Source organism: Gopherus evgoodei, chromosome 18 (assembly GCF_007399415.2).
Source record: "Gopherus evgoodei ecotype Sinaloan lineage chromosome 18, rGopEvg1_v1.p, whole genome shotgun sequence".
NCBI lineage: Eukaryota > Metazoa > Chordata > Testudines > Testudinidae > Gopherus > Gopherus evgoodei.
This window is the reverse complement of record NC_044339.1, coordinates 15283842-15301195: the sequence shown is the minus strand read 5'-3', so window position 1 is coordinate 15301195 and position 17354 is coordinate 15283842. Positions and strand designations below refer to the sequence as shown.

Below are 17354 nucleotides of genomic sequence, written 5' to 3'. Positions count from 1 at the left end.
ACTTGCTGTACAGAAAAGAGTCTCCATTTTAGATGTTTCTCACTCTCTACAGAGGATGCAAAAAGTTTGCTCCAATGCGAGTTTCTGGCTTGGCAGCGCAGAGAACGTCAATCACAGATGCAGTACTTTGTGACTCAGTCCCTGCAGATATGTTATTAGCGATAAGCAAGCGAAGCCACTGCAGTTACCCCAGATCTCACTGAGGAACGAACTGACAGCCAGATTCACAGCGGCGGTAAGTCAGTGTGGCTCCAGTGACTTCATTTGACAAAACTGAGTTACACCAGCTGGGGATCTGGTCTGACACCTGGAAATAAGGGCTTGTCTACACAGGAACACTCAGGAAAGTGAATCCGAATTAACTAAAGGTGTGAATTTAAAGTGTATTAGTTAAACCATATTAAACCCATTACCGTATGAAATTATTCAGAATTAAAGTGGACTTAGTTTAACTCACTTTGAAACTTAAACAAAAACGAACAAATAGAAAAATAACTGCATAATCCAATAACGGGGATTTTCCTGAAGAGTTCTGTTAATCAAATAAACAAACTTACTCTCCCTTGGGAGCCCAGCACAGATCCCTTTCAAACACCGGTATTTGGGAATGGTGAGAGCAGCCTGTCACCAGCCGATAAATGTAGGTTCTGGACAGTGCAGAGAAGCGTGCGTGGAAGTTATCGGACACCCGATAGGCACTCAGAATGCTGTTAGGAAAGAAGAGAGTTGAGATCTTCATTAATCCACTGGTTTAAACCTGGTCACCACCTGGATTGGAGACCTCCAGAATTAAACACACAGACTTCTCTAGGAAGCTTCTCTGATGATTCCCTAGTTACCACCCATCCCTTTGAGCTGATAAACGAACTCTCCAGCATGGAGCTTGTGGTCACGGTAGATTTGTGTTGACTAGGATAAAAAGGGAGACCGTATGCTTCAACTCAACTGGCTGGCACTTGGTAAAGCCTACACACCCTGACTACCCACCCTGGAGTTTCAGACTGTGTTAGCTATCATTTCTAGCATACCTTTAAGTCTCCGACAAGGGTAAGCCTGGGTCACTGTAGGTGGGATCTTTAGAATGAGACACAAAATTGAGGTTCTGACCCCTTGCAGTTATTAACAACCTCAGAGCTTTTTTTGCAAAAATAGGGAGATAACCTTGGTGTCCTGACCTAGGTTCCAATCTGCCACCCTTAATTCTCTTTCCATTTCAACTGAAGGTTGTATCTTAAACTAATGTGTTTCTGAGCACTGCTAAACAGCTGCTCCATTCTGCCTACGCAGTAGATGTGGAATGCACATTTTTGGACATCTAAATATGCACGGGATAAGTACTCACTCTCTCACACGTGCGCGCACACACATCACTTAAGGGGAAAGTTTTGCATGAGTAAGATGAGCAGGAGTTTGCTCACAGTTTGCAGAAATGCTGTGGGATAACATGCACTACACAAATATAAGATATTATATTATATTATGCTACATTATGGCCAGCAGCAACCACAATGGGGCCACTACCTCTTCAGTGGCTGGTGCAAATGTCAAGGGAAGCATAGTGGTGTTTTTTGGTGGGTTTTGTTTTTTTTTTGTGCAAGATGTCACTGTATACTTACCAGTTTCTTCGGTATCCCTAGCATGTTACACAAACATAGAACATCATGGTTAACTCTGTTGCTACTGATTTAAAAATTAAATCTTTCTGCACCTTCCTGCATTGCAACTCCCACCACAATGGCTAGATCACATGAATGATGACAAGAGAGCCATGCTCTCCACCACCAGGTCCCTTCACAGCAGAGCTCTGCAACGAATGAATGAATCTTAGAGTCGATGGATTTCACCCCAGATCGATCACATCAGCACTAACTTTCATGCTAAGATTATAGCAACGAGGTGAATCCTAAGTAACAATAGCTGTGGGGAAGCTGGCCAGACTGCTACCAATCAGTTGGGAATCGGGAAATCCACTGCGGGGGTGGCTGTGATGCAAGTGTGCAGAGCCATTAAATCGCCTCCTGCTATGAAGGACTGTGACTGGGCAATGTGCAGGACATAATGGATAGTTTTGCAGCAATGGGGTTGCCTAACTGCAGTGGGGCGATAGATGACACACATATCCCTATTTTGGGCCCAAACCACCTGGTGATGGAGTACACCAACAGAAAGAGCTACTTATGGTATTGCAAGCCCTGGGGAGGGAGGGAGGGAAGTCACTGGGGTCATTTCACTGACATCAACACAGGCTGGTCAAGGAAAGTACAGTTACAATCACAACCTTCGCACTTTCCCTTCTGAGTCAGAGTGCAGGATGGCAGCCCGGGGAGGGGCGGTGGTTGGGTGGCACTGGGGTATCAGCACAAGCACATAGGGCTGTTATTCTGAATATTGGTAGTGTTTTCCAAAGGCAGTGGTGGGATTGTAGCTGATCTCACTCCTGTGGGTAACCGAGGCTGCAAGGGAGCAGCTCCTGAATGCATTTGGCTGCAGAGTGGGTCTATATGTTGCTAGCCTGAATGCTGCAATGGTGCCTGCTGAAGTAACCGCTGAGCTTCGTGGCAAAGTGTCCTACCACAGGAAAAGAAACAAGGTAGCTCTCCCTAGAAACCTTCGGCAGAGGACTGCAGATTACCTCCAGGAAAATTTGCTAAAGATCTCTATGGAGGATTCACGTGACATCCCAGTGTGCATAAACCGACTGTTCCACAGTGTCCCCTCTGCCTAGCTGTACAGGGGAATGAGAAGCAGATAGCAACTGGCCCTGCGTTGGTTATTTCACGACCTCTTCTAGCCTGATTAAAAAAGCAGTACATGAGCAGATGTGCCTCTGTGATATTGAAGCAAACGGAATACTTACCAGAGCTTCCCTCCCCTGCATCAGGCTCACCAGAGCTAGACTGCTGGGACTGGCTAGACTGCTCAGGAGTCAAAGAGATCCTGGCTCCTGACGCCACCGGATCTCCTGATCACCTATCCCCCATCCACCTCCACTTCTTCGTCCAGCAAGTTGTCCTTAGAGTTCATTCTGGTGGGCCAGTGACTCTAGCCCCCTCCCAAAAAAAAAAAGTATCCATGGGGCTTGACTGTGCAGGTGAGGTTGCTGCCGAGGATGGCGTGCAGCTCCTTGTAGAAGTGGCATTTGTGCGACTCTGCACCCAAGCGACTATCTGCCTCCCTGGCCTTCTGGTATGCCTGCCTCATCTCCTTGATTTTTATGCAGCATTGCTGTGCGTCCCTGTTGTAGCCCTCCTCCTCCTCCAACTTCCTACAACTAGAGTGCGGCTGTGACTGCACAGCTTCCCCTCCATGCAGACCCAGGAGATCCACCTTCTCAGGTGCACTCCAGGCAGGGCGTTAAAAGGGGAGGGGTGTACACCTGTGTACCTGGCTGCAGGGCAGCGGAGTTCAAAACGGTTACCAGAGCAGTCACAATGGGACACCTCCCGGAGGCCACTTCGGGTGACATGAGCAATGCAGTGTCTACACCGACACTGTCACCTTAAAGACATCGCCCTAAGCGCTATGCCTCTCACTGAGGTGATTTTGTTAGGTCAGCATAGTGAGCGAGTTAAAGCGCCGGGAGGCGTATTGTAGCAGAGACACCTCCACAGTTAGGTCAACGTAAACTGCCTTACATCAACCTAACTCTGCAGTGTAGAGACTGGGGCTCAATGGCTTAGGGAGACCCAGAGCATGATGTTGCATCTCTGACCATCTTGGCTAACAGTCATTGATGGACGTAACCTCCATGAGCTTATCTAGTTCTTTTACGAATCCAGTTTTACTTTTGGCCTTCACAGTATCCCCTGGCAAGGAGTTCCACAGGTTGTCTGCACTGTGAAGAAATACTACCTTTTGTTTGTTTTAAACCTGCCGCCTACTAATTTCATTGGGTGACCGCTGGTTCATGTGTTATGCGAAGGGGTAAACAGCACTTCCCTGGGGGCTGTAACGAGTTCATTCCCATGCTTGCAGTCAGCCATGAGCTCGAGCGCCTTCCTGAATCAGGGCCCTGAGGAGGAAGGTCCTTCCAGTCATGGCCCACCTGGATACACAAGGAGCACAATCCTGACTAGCTCTTTCCAAAGGCTGTTACTCAGCTCATTGCAGCAGATGGAGACAGCAGGAAACTAGGTCACTCCCCCGCCCCCCCAAAGACAGACACGACTTTGCCGCAGTTGGGTGGAAACGCAGGGAGCACGTTGCTGCCTCAGACTGATTCTGCAGCCAGGAAAACGAGCACGTGGACTGCATTTAAGAGAGCGCCAGGAAATCACAAGCTCTTGTGTATTGAAAGGAAGGGTGCTAGGACAAAGTTGTCCCCGGTGCATCTCCATGGACTTCAGAGCCGTTACATCGGGGAGGAACTTGCCAGTTTCCTACACTTCCTTGTTTTCTATTTTAATCCAGGTAGAGGAGCCGCTGCCTGCCTCTGTGAGAAGCTGCCATGGCTACCATCAGAGGGGGCCACCTTAACTTAAAACAGAGGGGGGCCACAGATTATAGCGAGGGGAAGCAGGGATACAGCTCCTCCTCCTCCCTCTGGCTTTGGGAGCAGTTCCCACACCCCCGTTAGCTCCCCCACTTCTTTCAATCTATTTAAGCCACTGGAGGCGAGAGGTGATGTCAGAGCGTTTCCCGCAAAGGATCCTTCGCCTTGGAACACAATTCCCCATCTTGCTCCAGCAGAGCACAGATTTGTTTTCCTGCAGGGCCAGGCTGAAGGATATTGCCCCGCTGGCTTTTGGAAGAGGCTGAGGTCATTATCTTCTGGCAGGTGTGACTCTCTAAGGTGGGCCGCCCCTCTGCGGCATGCAGGGGGCCTCGCTGTGCCAGGCGCCCTTTGCATTACGTATGGGGTGCTCTGAACCTGGCATCTGAGGAGCAATGAGATCAACGGCCACTAAAAAACCCGGTGCCCATCAAGAGCAAAATGTTTGAGCAACAAACTTATTTACAAATATTTTTCTTGTGCCCTAGCGACTTTTGCCAGCTGGAGGCCTGCAGAGCCTCTCCCCGATCTCCATGGAGCGGATGAGAAAGGGGGAAGGATAGTAGAGCTGCAGGACTCAATGCAGTTTTCTGGTAACAAGCCTCATCTGACTCTAGTACCATAATTAAATGTTCCATTTATTTCCCCACCCCCCAAACACACACACACAAACACACACACATACACTCTGCAAGTATGCGGTTCCCCTGGAGCTTTCCTTGTCAATGCTCATATGCTTATTAGGAAATAATCACCCTTGTATGCACTCCAGTAGAGCAGCTCTTTCAGAGAAGAAATATATTTATGCTCACATAATTCTTCTGTGTACACATTATTTCCCGCCTCGCACACTCAGCGTAATGAGTGCTACAATCCTTTCCACAAGGTGGTCCTCTAGGCCTCCCTGCTTGCTTCATTTCAGTCACTCCTAAGAGCCCATTTCGGCAGCACGGCCTGCAGAAATCATGCTAGGCACTGACAAAGTCGGGATTTCCAAAGGAATTTGGGTCCCTTGGTTACTGAGGCTGGGACTTCTTCAGCGATAGAAAAGATGGGAACCATCAAAACACATGTACATCTTGTAAGCACAAAAATCATAGACCTGTAACCCGTCTCCTTTCCTCCCCTCCCATCCTTCCAGCAGCGTTGTCTCCTCTCTACCGACTAAGTCGTTCAGATTGGGACTAGAGCTGGTTTGAGATGGGGGGAGATGAATTCGTTTTTTCCCCAAAAATATTCCAAGATTTCCAAACGTTTCAAGTGAGCCCGTCTCAGAAACCTGCTTTGTACGTGCCATCTATGATGAATCGAGCCAACTTTGATTGACATGCAACACCCCACCATTATTGCTTATGCCTCTGACCCTGCAAAGGAACTATGCACCCGCTCGGGAGCCCCGCTGAAGGAACTCTATGCAGGAGGTTGTCAGCGCAGGATGAGCTCTGGGCCCAGTGTCTGGAGATGTTTGCTGGATTCAGCTCTTAGTCATGATCGTTTCAGGCTAAAACCGCATGGTAAGAGAACGCCACCTACTGACAGGAACTGAACGATGACTATTTATCTGGATTACCGTAGCACCACAAAAACCCACCCCATTGCGCAAGGTGCTGTACAAACACAGAACAAAAGAACAGAGAGGGGAGCACAAGGAAACAATGAGGCATTACTGGGCTGTGGTTTCCACACTCCAGCAGCCTAACCATTGTCAAGTTGTTTAGAGTCACCCAGGCAGAGAAGAGTTCTGAAAGTGATAATGGAGAGGGAGGGAAGAGGAGCATTGGCAGATGTTTATGGGACGCTACTCCCACACGGGAGGGGAGGGCAAATCCACTGGCTAAGTTTTTCAAGAGTAACTGGTGATCGGTAGCATCTCAGTTTGTGGGGGGCCCACTTGAGATGCCACTCTGATTTTCAGAGGGCAAGTGCTCAGCGTTGTCTGAAAACCAGGCCCCTTTAACCCATCTCAAGTGGATGGTAGAAAAATCACTCGTTACTGTGAAACCCTTGGCTGTGTTCTCCTGCGCTCTGATTCTGAGAGGTACTGCCTTCCACTAGGGATACGGAGAAAGCGGAAGCGATTCTTAAAGATCCCAACAGAATCTGTCTGGAAGCAATATTTTATTTGCAGGTCCTGCGACCACCCCAGGGGAACCAAATACTTGGCTTCCTTTGCTTTCATCTGACACTAATGTTTGTTTTGCTATATCTGTCATTAATCTGGAAGCAAATAATAAGCAAACACGGAACCAAAACCAGAAACAAAAGGAATACAAGTCAATTTTCCTGCCATCATTCCATCACTCTGACAAAACGCCAGCAAATATACGGCGGGGAGCCATCCTACAGTGGCTGGGGAGACAAGATGTCTTTAACAGATCCCCATCTATGCGATACATACTGGATCTGCGTGGGCAAGAGCCTTTAAAATGTGCTTTGCAGCCCTAAAGTAACGCAAGACTGAGTCAAGATGCGGCAGTTGCTAAGGGACTGCAACCAGACTAGTTTTTGGAGAATAACAGGATCATTAAGCATGTAAAATCCCTTTAAAGCAGATAATGCGCAAGGTACCGCTGCCATAGGGATAGGAGCCACAGAATACAAATACGATAATGCCCTTAGATCCTTCGAGGTTTTGCACAAGGGGCGCACAAGACTGGTGCACTCCAGGGCAAGGGTTAGCCAAGACTTTGGGCAGGAGAGATGGGGGGCAGGGGAAGATGTGGGCAGAAAATTGGCTTATACTAGTTCATCTTTATGATGAGTACTTAGCTACCCACTCTCTACTTAGGCCTGACTGCGGCTGCCAGGCTGGAACAGCTTGGGGGTCCTTGTACCAAGATGGGATGGGGTCTCCCACACCTCTCCCTGCAGCACATGTGCCAGCTGGGCTCAGCCCCAGCGTGGTCCATTTGCTTCAGAACTTTGGGTCGATTCTTTAGCAACAAAACACCAGACTGGATGTTCTGGGGAAGAAACCGATGTTAAGACCAGTCTGACCTGAACAGCACAGGCCAGAGACCATCATCAAGTGATACCTGCATCCAACCCAATAACGAGACCCCAGATTGGTTCCCTGCTCTCCCCAGAATTCCCACCACACAATGCGAGGACACACACTGTTGAGTCCCGCGATTTGCAGGCGGAGTAACCGCTGACTCATTCTCTAGCATGCTGCAACGTGTTTGGATAGAGGTTGGGTTTCAAACTCTTCTGCGATAGGTTAGGAATTCCTCAAACATGTCTCCAGCTCTAGAGCGTGGGTTTTGGTGGAGCATCAGCTGCTGCAGCCAGTTTTGTGGAGGGGGAAAGATCAGATGAGAGATTAGACCCACCACACAGCATATGGGAGAGCTATACAGGAGGATATTACTGCTGATAATGCAGCCAGTCAGCCAGGAATCTCGTTTTCCTTCCAAACGCTATCAACAATAATATGCTCTCACAAAGACCGCCCCCCTCCCACCACCCCCTTCCCCAATCTCAACCACATGAAAGTGCTCAGTTTTCTGTTCAGCATTAGGAGGGAATTTTTTTCAGCAGAGTAATATTTACAGAGGGAGAGTGGCGGTTGCTGAGTTCGCTCCGGCTCATGCCTGTCACCAATTCCTTAATATAAAGCAGATGGACAGTTTTGAAAAGTACAGCCAGGGGAAGTAGGAGGAAACAGCAGCAACACAAGTTCCTCTAAACCCGAACCCTCTAACCGATCAGAGTGATACGATCTCTGGTTAAAGACCAAATAAAGTTCGATTTCCCATCCCACAGGTCAGTCATTACAACTGTACCAGACCAACAGGCTATGCAGAAAGAGAAAAGCTTATCCCTTTCTTGGGATACGACTGCCAGCTTTTCACTGGATGCTCTCTAGCTGGGATCTTCTGTCTAATGCCAATCTCAGCACACAAGACCACGAGCTTCTTTCTGGGTTGGAAGGAATAAAACTCTGAGCTTTCATCACGCTCACCAAAACCAGCCTCTCCTCTCCATCCAAAGCCCAGCACAGAAATCTAGAGACATGCTGTAGATCAAATCTCTAGTTCATCACGTTTATTACCAGAGCATCCACAAACCCATCGGGAGGAAAATAAATCAACAGTTTGAGATGTATTGAGTATGAAGTAGAGTTTGCCTCATAAAAAGGTTTGACAGGGAGATTGCTATCTGGCTTTCCAAGGCCTCGTAGTAGAAATGGAAGATCTATCCCTTAGGCCTGGAACAATGTTTGAACCTTAAACGTCAAATGCTAGAAGTGTTGCCCCCTACTGCTTGAGCTAAAGGAACAACTCCACTAGCTTGCAACTGCAGTAGGCTGTTAACCCGTTCAGCAGACCAGCCACTAGAGGGAGACAAAGGCCCACACTTTCTTAATGTGTGTTAGACATTGGATAAATGGTTGTTCTGAATGGTGTCATTCTTCCCTCAGTGCTGAACCAATACCCAAGCATGGCCATAGGGGTCACTGTGTCAGATCATTCAGAGGAAATTGAAAGCCTGACCATTCATGGTCATTAAAAATGTCACAGTACTGGGGGTGGGTGGGGGGAGAATGGTATTCTGGCCAAATTCCATCTCAAGGAATTACATTCTGCTTCCCTAAATCCTCGCTACAGTTTCACAGAGGTATTGTGTTCTTTACTTCCTACCCCATAATGTTGTGCTGTTAAACACAATGTTCCACCCCAGAGGTGGATGCATTTCCAATCTGGTGAAGTAATATCTATACATCCCCTCCCCTCTGCCCCCGAGATGTTGCGGAAAGGGTGTTCAGATCTCAAGGTTTTATAGAAGTGTGAAGTACCACAGTAAAATTCTGTGAGAGCTTTTGGGTTTCCTTTAGTTAATAGTGGTGGTTATGGTAGCATAACTTCTGGCAGTCTGCTGGACTGAAAATCAATTCTTTCACCCTGCTGCCTTCACGCAACAGCTAGAGATGTTCTCAGAAACTCCATGCCTCCCAATTCAATTAACATATCGGCATCCTACATCACCTCACTCCTAGAACTCTTATTTAGACCATGTGAGGCCAAATTTCACCCTCTGATGCATGCAAGGAATTGTCATCGATTTCCAACACAGCCACATATATACACCAGAAGCATTTTTTGGTCCCCAACTCCACTTCTTGATGCTTATCTCATTCGTCACTAAAGCAAAATGCTCTTCTTACGTGTCCTTTCCCCCCAGTAATGATTAGCCATCAAACCAGACGAAATTGACAGTGTCCTTGTGATTATACATACCATGATTTAAAAACCTATACCTCCACCCCCACCCCCAATTCGCTAGTTAGAGTCACAGGGGGGGAATCATCACTACAGGCTATTTCCTTATTGAATTCAGTCCTTCACCCACCCACCATGATGCATGCACTTACTGAGTTAAAACTGGACAACTGCCAACACCAAATTTGTTTTGCTAGAAAGAAAAATTGCCTGGAATTTTGCAAACAAATTCAGAAAAGAACACTTTGCAATTCTGGAGCACCAAGCAAACATTAATGAAGCCTAAAACCACCCTCAATGAAGCCAACAGGAATAATTTGACATGGGGAAATGGAGGCACGGGGAAGTTACATGACTTGCCCAAGTCACAAGGAGTCTGTGGCAGAGCCAGGAATAGGATGCACAAATTATTGGGTTCAACACAGGACGAAGTAGATGAAATTCTGTGATCCGTGATAGACAAGAAGTCAGACTAAATGGTCTAATGGTCCTGTCTGGCCTTCGTAGCTGCGAGTTCTGACTTTCAAACCACTGCTCCAACCACTAGACACACAGGCAAGAAATCAAATAAGGGGCCTCCACGTTTATACCCTGTTCATTCCTACTGTCAGGGTGATCAGAAGTTCTTTGCCTTCCAAACTGTGTTAAGTTCTGAGACTAAAAATATAACACCAAATTCTATTTTATGGCCTTGTTTAACCAAAAAGAGTTAACAAACCCTCTCTGAGCTCTCAATACAGATGCATAGGCCATTTTCTATGTGTGTTGTACAAGGTGAAAGCTATCGAGGGACAGTTCCCCACAGATGTTAAACACGTAACTTCAGCTGGCTTGTGAAATACCGGCTTCAGGCGCTGGCCACATGGTAACCACGGCCGTTACCAATCCATCTGGCTGAGGGCTTAAGCAAGTGAAATTACAATGATGCATTTGCTGTTTGCAGCGCAGCTGAGACCTATACAGGGGCCAGGTGGGTGGAGTCAAACGTGATCTTATTGCTCCTTTTTACTTTGCACCGTAACCGTCAATGAATTCAAGTTCATTTTTTTCTTTGCTGTGTGTCAGATACCCAAAACCCCCAAACCTCAAAACCACCACCACCAGGATTCTTTCCTGTATGTTAAAGAGGGGTATCTGGACGTGGTGGCTTACATTTGTCAACGCTGGTTTATTATTGTAGGGTTGCCTCTCAGTGCTGGGCTGCAGAACCTGGTTGGTTATTGTCGGGTTGCCTCTGAATGGTGAGATGGTGGCATTGATTTTTATTTTTTTAAATCATCATCACAGAAGCATTTGCTTTAAGGGAACTTAATGGACTTTGCAAACTAATAAGAAACTAAGTTTTCTGCACTTCAAGAGACATCAACTTGAAACAAAAATCACAATCCCCTCTGAAAAACTTGTTTAGTGTAATCCAAAGTGTAAATATTTAGGTACAAATGAGATCAGAACCTCTCTCTTTTGGCCAGTTTGTTTACTCTGCATTTGCCAGCATTTTGCAGCCAGCTTCATCCCTTCCCGGGGGCCAGTTGGGCTCCCTGTCCCAAGCCCCAGCACCAACACGTTATTCACGTGCACCTTGGTGGGTGAACTCCCTTTCCCAGGCACCATGCGAGGCCATCTCCAAGGAACAGCAGCAGCAAAGCGAACACTGAAGAGAGAAAAGGAAGATGCATGGCCGAGGGGGTGGGGTGGGGGCAGGAGTATGTCCAGTGAGGTTTCTCCTCAGCCTGCCCTAAAGACCCTTCTAAACATCCGTAAGAGAGCAATAATCCCTCAGGAAATTAGTCAATTAAAAATAATAATTGAAGTTGATTGTGCCTTTAATAATAACAACACCATCTCTCTCTGCATCTGCTCTGTCCATGGAACCCAAATTCCGAGGACTGTACTTAATCATTCCCATATAGCTACCATGGCACTTGTTCAGACATAAGAGTGCACAGCTGGCTCCGAGACAGCTGCTGCAGATGCTGCTCCATTTATTCACTCAGTCGAGAGCCTTCAGACAAAAGGCCCCACTGTATTTAAATGCAAAGGAGCCTGGTCACCTGGCTCCGGAAACGGTGCAATAAGCCAGAGCAGGGATTGATCCTGATAGGTGCTGAGCACTTGAATTCCAAGACGGTTGCCCTCAGAGCTGCAGACACTCTGGTCCAGACCGTGGGAAAGCTTTCACTGTGCATGGGTAGGACCCTGGCCACCATGGCAGCAAGTGTGGATTCACACGTGATGACCATGGCTGAATTTAGGAGAGCGGAGGACAGCTCCCAACCAGGAGGCACAGCAGGGAGGTCTCCCACGCTGACCCTTGTCATCCAGGGCTGTCACCACGCCTGTCCTGTGCGCCTGCTCGCTGTCAAATGGTGCCATGGATAGCGCTCTAGAGATTGTGCCGAAGGGAACAAGAGCAGAGAGAACTCTGGGGTCCCGGCCACTCAGCGAACCCTCCATCTTGTTCCGCCTGGCCACACAGCGAGGGGTCTCACGGAACATGCCTGGGGACCAGCAGCTCGGCCTAACTCTAGCTGGATCCTGACTCAGTGCATGGACCCAAGCACATCACAAAGAGCCTAAGAATATTCGGCGTTTAATTCCCACTGAAACCAATGGACGTTCAGCACTGAACTGGCTTTGGTGCTTCTCAAAACCCCACCAGACGTCTATCCACATCTTCAGGCGCCTAAACACCTCTGACAATGGGCATAATTTTCAGAGTTGCTGAGCACCCACCACACCAGTTAAAGTCTGAGAGAGCTTTTAGGGGTGGGGGGGAAATCAGGACCTTTAAACCAAGCTTCCTAATCGTCTCACCATTCACCTCCGCTGTGATACAAATGGTTGCCTCTTTGGGGTGCTGCAGAAATGGGCTAGGCTGGGGGTGTCCTGTGCTTTAGGGGTGACTGTATTGCCACTAAGGCTGGCTCAGCACCCTCACAAAGGCCATGACCCTGTGTGGTATTTCATACCCTGATTTTGGGATTCTCCCAAAGAGGACAGGGCACACGGAGAGGAGAAATCAAAGTGGCATTAAAAGAAAAAAAAACAACAAAACCCTCAACAAATGACCACCCACGCAAAAATCTCCCAGAGCCGGCACAATTTACAGCCAGGGTTGGCGCTGTCCCCCAATGCTGGACAACTGGATTCTCTATCCTGCAATGCCGAGATCAGATGCAACAGTGATGTCAGCCCCCAAATCCCAGGCCTTGCTGTGTCGGCATTTGGGTCGGGCCCTGTTATACAAAGAGGAGATTAGGATTTAAAGCAAACAGGGGCGCTGGGGGGCAGGGGGGAGAGGTGCTTTACAATAATGTCGCTATGCTTAACAACAATCCTTTCACAGGGTGCGTTTCAGATTTGTTTTTTGTCCTAAGCCCGTTGGCTCTGGTAGGAGAGTATTTGCCTCCGTAAGCGTCCCTTTGTTTAAATTCACGCCACCAGACAACAGGCGGGTTGTGGCAACATGTGATGGAGCAGGCCATCCTCCTCGTAAGCACCATCAATGGGCATCTTACATCAAGGATCTATCATTTAGGTCTCAGGCACTGACCCAACTACCTGCTTTCCTTAATGCCAATTTGGATTGTAAAGCACTTATGTAGATTATTATTTATGGTAGCGCCTACGGACCAGGCGAGATGGGGGTGACAGGTGCTGTACTAACAAAGAGATCATCCCAGCCCCCAAAGAGTTTACAGTCGAAATAGACAAGACAGATAGTGGGTATGGCATAGAGCTAGAGCATACAAGCAAAGTGATGGTTTGCAAGCAGCATGTTGGTGCCACAATTTGGGAGGGGTTTTTTGGTTGTTTTTCACAAAGCATTCAAAACAATAAAAGATAGATGCAAACATCACTCTTAGAGTTCACTCAATAATCACTGAAATGCATCCACCTCTGAGGAGGAACAGATCACTATTAACAGCTCACAGTAACAGCACACAACGGTTTAGGAAGGAAACAGAGGAACATTAAATTCACCCAACCGTTTAGAAACAGAAAATATACATAAAATATAGCTTATTAATTGCTTATACAACAAATGCAACTTCCCGACAAAAGCTTTTGGTTTAATTATCGTATGTTTCCCAGCAGCAAGGTCTGTGGGTGCAGGTGTTTCGACCTGGGCTTTGTCCAAACTAAGCTGATTTTGTGATTTTATGAGAACTCGTAATAAATTGCAGGGGGGCCAGGGGAATGAGAGAAAACGTCAGATATTCTAGTCTAGTCTGTGTAGATCCTTATATCATGCTCATCGCTGCAGTTACATGCTCCTTTGTCTCCTTATTACCAGTCTGGTATTAGCTCAGAAGGATTGTGTTGCTACATCAGTGAGCACAGCATCCTAGTTTATTACCAAAATAATCAACTGGGGATTTTTGACTTAACTTCTCTTAACCAGGTCAAGTGGCAGACTAGATCGGGTTGAGAAGGGATGAGGCTGACCTCATTGGAGTGGAGAGGGTCTGGCTGGTGCTAGCTCCCTCTGAGCAACTGCAAATCCTGTTTATTTGCTCTGCGGTCTTTGCGTCGTTGGAAGCAATCTTACTGAAAGCTGGTTAGGTGGAAAAAGAAATGCTTTTATGAAGAGCTAAATTCAACTACATGGGCATCGTCGCATCACCATTGGTTGACCTTGCCCTGAATGCAGCAACTACAGCAGCCGGATCCCCTCATGGTCTCCCTCATTTCAAGCCTTAGAGGGTTCTCCACAAAGCACCATTATTGTGATATGGTGAGACAGCCCTACTGACAAACGGCACTGGTGGGACAGGGGAGACTGTGTGTGTGTCTGTCTGTCTGTGTGTGGGGGGACTGGGTGGGGAGCTTGCAGAGATGTTTAAGACAGTTCTGTGGATAAACACAGGGGAGTTCATCGCAGTTTTGCCAACAATTGGAGAGAAAGATTGCGCCCCTCCACCAAACTCACCGGATTGGTTCGGCTTTCAAGTGGTAATTGAGGGCGGCGACAATAACACCTGCAGGGAAAGGCGGCTTCCCGACACCTCTCTGGACATCCAGGTGAGCGGAGTTGCAGAGGGCATGGACGCCGGTGTCCGTTCGGCTGGAGACGTAGAACTTGATGGGAGTGACAGGTCTGAGATTCTGTGCCGCCCGCTGCAATCCAACAGAAGGGACAGTGAGCAAGGGATTTGCAAGGAGGCATTAGGGCACAACGCTGTGTTCTTCAGCTCTCCCACGTGCCTTCTCCTGCACCACGGCAATCAACGGGAGCAGAAGTGAGGCATATTTATAGGCCTGGTCCCACTGAAGTGATCAGACCTTTGCTTTGGTAGAGCATCAATTGTACACATTTAACGCGAGCACGTGCAGCAAACGGGACTTCCTGCATCTGTTCAGCGGCTTCTTCCTCTGAAACTTCCTTTTCTACAGTTATACACCAGGGGAAAGAGCACTCCCCACTCCAAGCTGTCTGCACATTCACCATGACTCAGTGCTAAGTACTGGCCTCTGACTGTTTGAGCAGGAACAAGACCAGCCAGCTCTGTCACTGGCAAATATTTAATACTGTTTTCCCGTTTCTCATCAAGGGGTCCATTCTGCAAGGGGCTGGGGTCCATCAGCTTCCAAGGACATCAATGGGAGTCCAATTCAGAGGCCTCAGCCCCTTGCAGAAAGCAGACTAGTGGGTGCTTTTGTCTCTTTGAGGCCAGCAACAAAACAATACCCAATTTTCAAACACGACAGGGTGATTTTGGGGGCTCAGTTTGAGACACTGATTTTCAGACAGTACGGTGCGTTTGCCCTCTGAGAATCAGGCCCCTTTAAAAGGTACTTTAGGCTGGACACCCAAAGATGGAGGCACTCAAAATCCCTAGTCACCGCTGTAGATGCAGGCCATTGCTTTTCATACAATTGTCATCAGGGAAGAAGGAATCACATACAACAGATGTTAGTAACAATGCTTAATGCACGACTGGAAGGTGCCCAGACACTGTGGTGATGAGGATGGTATAAAAACCTAGACAGAACAGAAGATAGAAGAGGAGGTTGGCTGGTTGTTTTGTAAAGGTTGGTCCTGCTTTGAGCAGGGGGTTGGACTAGATGACCTCTTGAGGTCTCTTCCAACCCTGATATTCTATGATTCTAAGGTGATTTCCCCTTTAGGGTGAGCCAGATTCTAAATCCAGTTTCCCACCAAGATATGGCTGTCTTAGATTTTCCCTAGCCCTGGTCACTCTTCCCACAATGCCGTACGAAGTATGATTGGCTGAGCAGAGATGGCATTTAGCAGAGTGGCAGGTCAGGTGGACAAATCCATCCCCCTTCTCACTGACTGTTACAAATGGAGGTAAGACAACCATTTGCATTTTAAGTCATAGCTCAGACATGACATTTAGTCAACGCGCCCAGCGTTTAAGTGCAACCCAGCAGCTTATCCTGTGATTGGCAAGTAACTGGATTTACAGCCTGTTCTCATTTGCGGACCCCTAAAACATTTCGAATGGAGGTGCAGACCCCTTCGGAAATCTTACACATAGTCTGTGGACCATCAGGAGTCTGCAGATCAGAGGGTGAAAACCACTGGTCGCCCTAGGCTTCCTTACAATGCTATTGATCTTAGCCTGACTCTATGCACACACCCCTAAAAGAGTATGGAAACCACTCACTCAAGAGGCACATCAGCAGCACCGAGGGAGCGATCCAGCACCCCTGCAGTTTTGCTACCAGACTTTAGCATAGTGGTTCTTAAACTTTTGTACTGGTGACTCCTTTCACATAGCAAGCCTCTGAGTGTGACCCCCCTAATAAATTAAAAATGCTTTTTTATACATTTAATACCATACCAAATGCTGGAGGCAAAGCGGGATTTGGGGTGGAGGCTGACAGCTCACGACCTCCCATGTAATAACCTCATGACCCCCTGAGGGGCCCCGACTCCGAGTTTGAGAATCCCTGCTTTAGCAGCTGCAGGGTTCACCCTTTCATTTTCAGTGCAGACCCCAGCTGAATAAAATCTCTCAAGCCAAAGATTCCTCCCATCCATAAAGGGAGCAATAGGCTTCCATCAATTCTTAAGATCAGAGGAGAGGCCTACAGATCAGACCAACAGTAACACAGCACCTAGCTCCTGCATTTCCTTAGTCTCACGAATAAATGCTAACGCCCATGGGTCAAGGCACTTCCCCATTAATACACACATGTAGCGTTGGAGCTGATGCAAGGACACACACGCAGGGATACGAGTGACGGGATAAACCGTACGGAGTCAAGTCACACCCTTCTAGTCATTGGTCACGTTTGTTACCATAACGCAGAATCAGGCTGCTCCTGTTTAAAAATACTGCCTCTCTTTCCTAGTGAGAGTCAGCTTAGCACTGATGCGATGTCCTGCTAACACGACTAGCACGTTAGTCACAGCAAGACTAAAATGAAAATGACTACGGGCAACATTATTTTATTAGTGCCCCCATACCGCCCTTGAATAGCGCTGCAGCTGTAAAGTGAGATTGGGGGGGGGGGCAGTGCACAGGACGGGACAGTTAAAAATTATACCCAATAATACTAAAAATCACCATTTTTAAACTAAGGGTAGCAGAAGTACTTTAATAGCTGCAAGGTTCTGCACCACAGCAGCTTCCACAGTGAATTAAACACCTTTTGAAAGGGATTTC

General features: G+C 47.7%; 1 protein-coding gene across 5 annotated transcripts in view; it reads right to left on the bottom strand.

Annotated features, from left to right (window-relative positions):
* The window catches only part of PUSL1 (pseudouridine synthase like 1), a 70069-nt gene that overhangs the window by 37082 nt on the left and 15633 nt on the right, over nt 1-17354 (bottom strand). For all 5 annotated transcript variants that reach the window (XM_030537461.1, XM_030537460.1, XM_030537462.1 and 2 more), the window contains 2 exons: nt 14648-14835; nt 558-707 (listed from right to left, as the gene is read on the bottom strand). In XM_030537461.1, coding sequence (XP_030393321.1) covers nt 558-707; nt 14648-14835 — 338 coding nt within the window. The remainder of the gene's footprint in view (nt 1-557; nt 708-14647; nt 14836-17354) is intronic.